This window comes from Petaurus breviceps, unplaced genomic scaffold (genome assembly GCF_028583685.1).
Source record: "Petaurus breviceps papuanus isolate PSGF00001 unplaced genomic scaffold, PetGlider_PUasm1.0 186, whole genome shotgun sequence".
Lineage (NCBI taxonomy): Eukaryota > Metazoa > Chordata > Mammalia > Diprotodontia > Petauridae > Petaurus > Petaurus breviceps.
In genome coordinates, this window is record NW_027185798.1 from 47,908,001 (window position 1) to 47,910,897 (window position 2,897).

Sequence of the window (2,897 nt, forward strand, 5' to 3'; positions counted from 1 at the left end):
CGAGAGAGAGTGTGTGTGTGTGTGTGTGTGTGTGTGTGTGTGTGTGTGTGTGTGTGTGTGTGTGTGTGTGTGTGTGTGTAGCATCTGAGTGAGGCTGAAGAATAAGTGCTTCCTTTTTTCACAGGGTGCAACAAGAAGGATTCATGTGTCCACAGATGAAGGAGAGACATGGAGTATGGCCCAGCTCCCTTCAGTGGGACAGGAACAGTTTTACTCCATTTTAGCAGCCAATGATGACATGGTGTTCATGCATGTTGATGAACCTGGAGGTGAGCTTGTTTTCATTGCATTCTCTTCAATATGTTGCTGTCTGTTCAAAGCCAGAGTTTTTCATAACTTCTCTTTCTGGTGGGGAGGGGGTGGCTGCAGTGTGTATGGATCTATGATTTCTTGGTTTAGGGAACTTCTTTGTGAAATGTTGCCTTAGACGGCTGCCTGGGATGCCTATGGTCACATGGCTTTTGTGTGTCAGAAACGGCTTGAGACTTTTTTGTCTGAATTCCAAGGCCAGCCGTCCTTGCCCCTCTTCATGCTGCCTCTCAGATTCTCAAGAGCTGGTTGTTCTTTCCTACTTATATCCCAGCAGAGAAACATATTAGCTTCCTTTTAAAAATCACCCAACACTCGACATGATGCTCTAATCTCTGATGTGCTTGAGGTGTGTATGTTCATTTCTCAGGGAACATAAAGGCTCACAGATGGGAATAAAGCTTCCTAATCCTGCACTGTGTGGTACCAAAGTGTGTGTGTGTGTGTGTGTGTGTGTGTGTGTGTGTGTGTATTTCATAGGGCCTTTTAAATGGTATCTGATGAAAGGGAATGTGTAAAGGTTTCATGAGCATTAAGCCTGTTCTGCCTCTGCATCAGCAACACTAATATTATGTTTTCTCTAATATTTCCTTCTAAGAGTTGCTTCTGTTTGTTTCAGATACTGGCTTTGGCACAATCTACATCTCAGACGATCGAGGCATTGTTTATTCCAAGTCACTGGAGAGGCATCTTTATACTACAACAGGAGGGGACACAGACTTCACCAATGTGACGTCCCTTCGAGGGGTTTACATGACCAGCGTCCTTTCTGAAGGTGGGTTATCTACATGTACACATCTTTTGCACCTTGCTGTGCTAATTGAAAGCCTAGACTTTCTAGGGGTGGACTCTTTAATCCCCTCAATAATACAGAATCTTAGCTGATATGATAAGACTTGGTGAGGTCTTATCTTTAATTCTGGTTTCCAAGTCTTTCCTCCCTCATTCTAACACCCAGGTGTATCTAGCCCTCTGTTTGCCCTAGGCTCAGGTGGGTGGGGAAGTGGGCAGAGCTGGACCAAAGGAAGAGTTTTGGTGTGGTTGTCCCATGGAGAGCCTCCAGGTCTTAGGGCTGAACCAGTCTGACTGACCCCACCACTATTTCTCTGAAGATGTGGGATGGAGGGGAGACAGTTGAGTGACCCAGAGGGTTACTGTACAAGGCAGCATATCACCATGTGACTCAGTGACTCCTAGAGGTTTATTTATTTTAAATCTTAGTCTTTCAACTTGAGGATTTGTATGTTGTAAAACTAAAACCAAGGGAAACCAATCAGCTGTTATTTGTTAAGTTGTTTCAGTTGAGTCAACTCCTCATGACCCCACTTGGAGTTTTCTTGGCAGAGGTACTGAAGTGGTTTGCCATTTCCTTCTCCAGCTCATTTTACAGATGAGGAAACTGAGGCAAACAGGGTTAAGTGACTTGTCCAGAGTCACACAGGTAGTAAGTGTATGAGGCCAGATTTGACCTCATGAAGATGAATTTCCTGACTCCAGGCCTCTATCGTGGAGTCTATCCACTGGGCCACCTAGCTGCCCCTCAACAGTTATTAGGCACTTACTATTTGCCCAGCACAAAGCTCAGGGTACAAAGACAAAAATAAAATGTATCCTGCCCTTAAGGGGCTTAAATTGTATTGACAGAAACAGCATGTGCCCCTATAAATATTACCACATGGACACAGTCATTTTGATGGCCTATGAAAAGCCCTCCATAGAAGGTGGCCCCTGAGGGGGAGCCCTAAAGGATTCACCGAAGTGGAGGTTAGGGGTGTGCTTGAGGAGCCCCAAGTTGGAGTATGTGAAGAAGAGGCTTTGAAAGAAGCCTGCCAAGACAGGCTGAAGCCAGCTTGTGGAAGCCACAGGCAGGGCTGTGCAGGTTATCCCAGAGCGAGCTTTTTGTGTAGGGGACTGACGCAGTCTCTGTGTCACTGGCATGCACCTCCCTCCCTCCTTTGCCAATAGGGAAGACCATGAATGTGGGACACTCAGTTGCTCTCAGGCTCAGCTGATGTGTCAGTTTTGCTGAACTGTTTTTCCCCTCTTCTAGTCTTTGTCACAAGGGATGATTCCTCCATAGAAAGAGAGGAGGACAGGAATACATTTGTGAATCTGTGTGCACTTCTGACTGGGGCTCTGGGCAAACTTCAGTGATCCCTCTTAGGATCGAATGTAAAGTCCCCTCTCTGCCCCTGAGAACTTTTTACAGCCTGCCCCAACTTACTTTTCTAGTCTTCATCTCCTTACTCCTCTTCCTGCTCACCTGCCGTTACACCTGCTCTTCTCCATGGCTCACAATCACTCTCTCCTTATTTCTCCTCCTTAGAATCCCTTGTTTCCTTTGGACATAAAGCCTTTTCCTCTTCCCCAAGCTACCTTCTCCCCTACAAAAACAAACTACCATATATGTAGTCTGTACCTTTTGTGTGTGTTTATACCGTGTGCACCTTGTCTCCCCAGGGAGAATATAAACAAAGGTTCTCATTTTGTCTTTATGGCCTCAGTGCTGGCACATAGTAGGAGCTTACTGTGTGCTGACGGATGGATGGATGGATGGATGGATGGATGGATGGATGGATGGATGGATG

At 45.9% G+C, this 2,897-nt stretch overlaps 1 protein-coding gene across 2 annotated transcripts in view; it reads left to right on the top strand.

Moving 5' to 3' along the window:
- SORT1 (sortilin 1) overlaps positions 1 to 2,897 on the top strand; it is a 69,403-nt gene that overhangs the window by 52,527 nt on the left and 13,979 nt on the right. For both annotated transcript variants that reach the window (XM_069090445.1, XM_069090446.1), the window contains exons 9-10: positions 125 to 269; positions 929 to 1,084. In XM_069090445.1, coding sequence (XP_068946546.1) covers positions 125 to 269; positions 929 to 1,084 — 301 coding nt within the window. The remainder of the gene's footprint in view (positions 1 to 124; positions 270 to 928; positions 1,085 to 2,897) is intronic.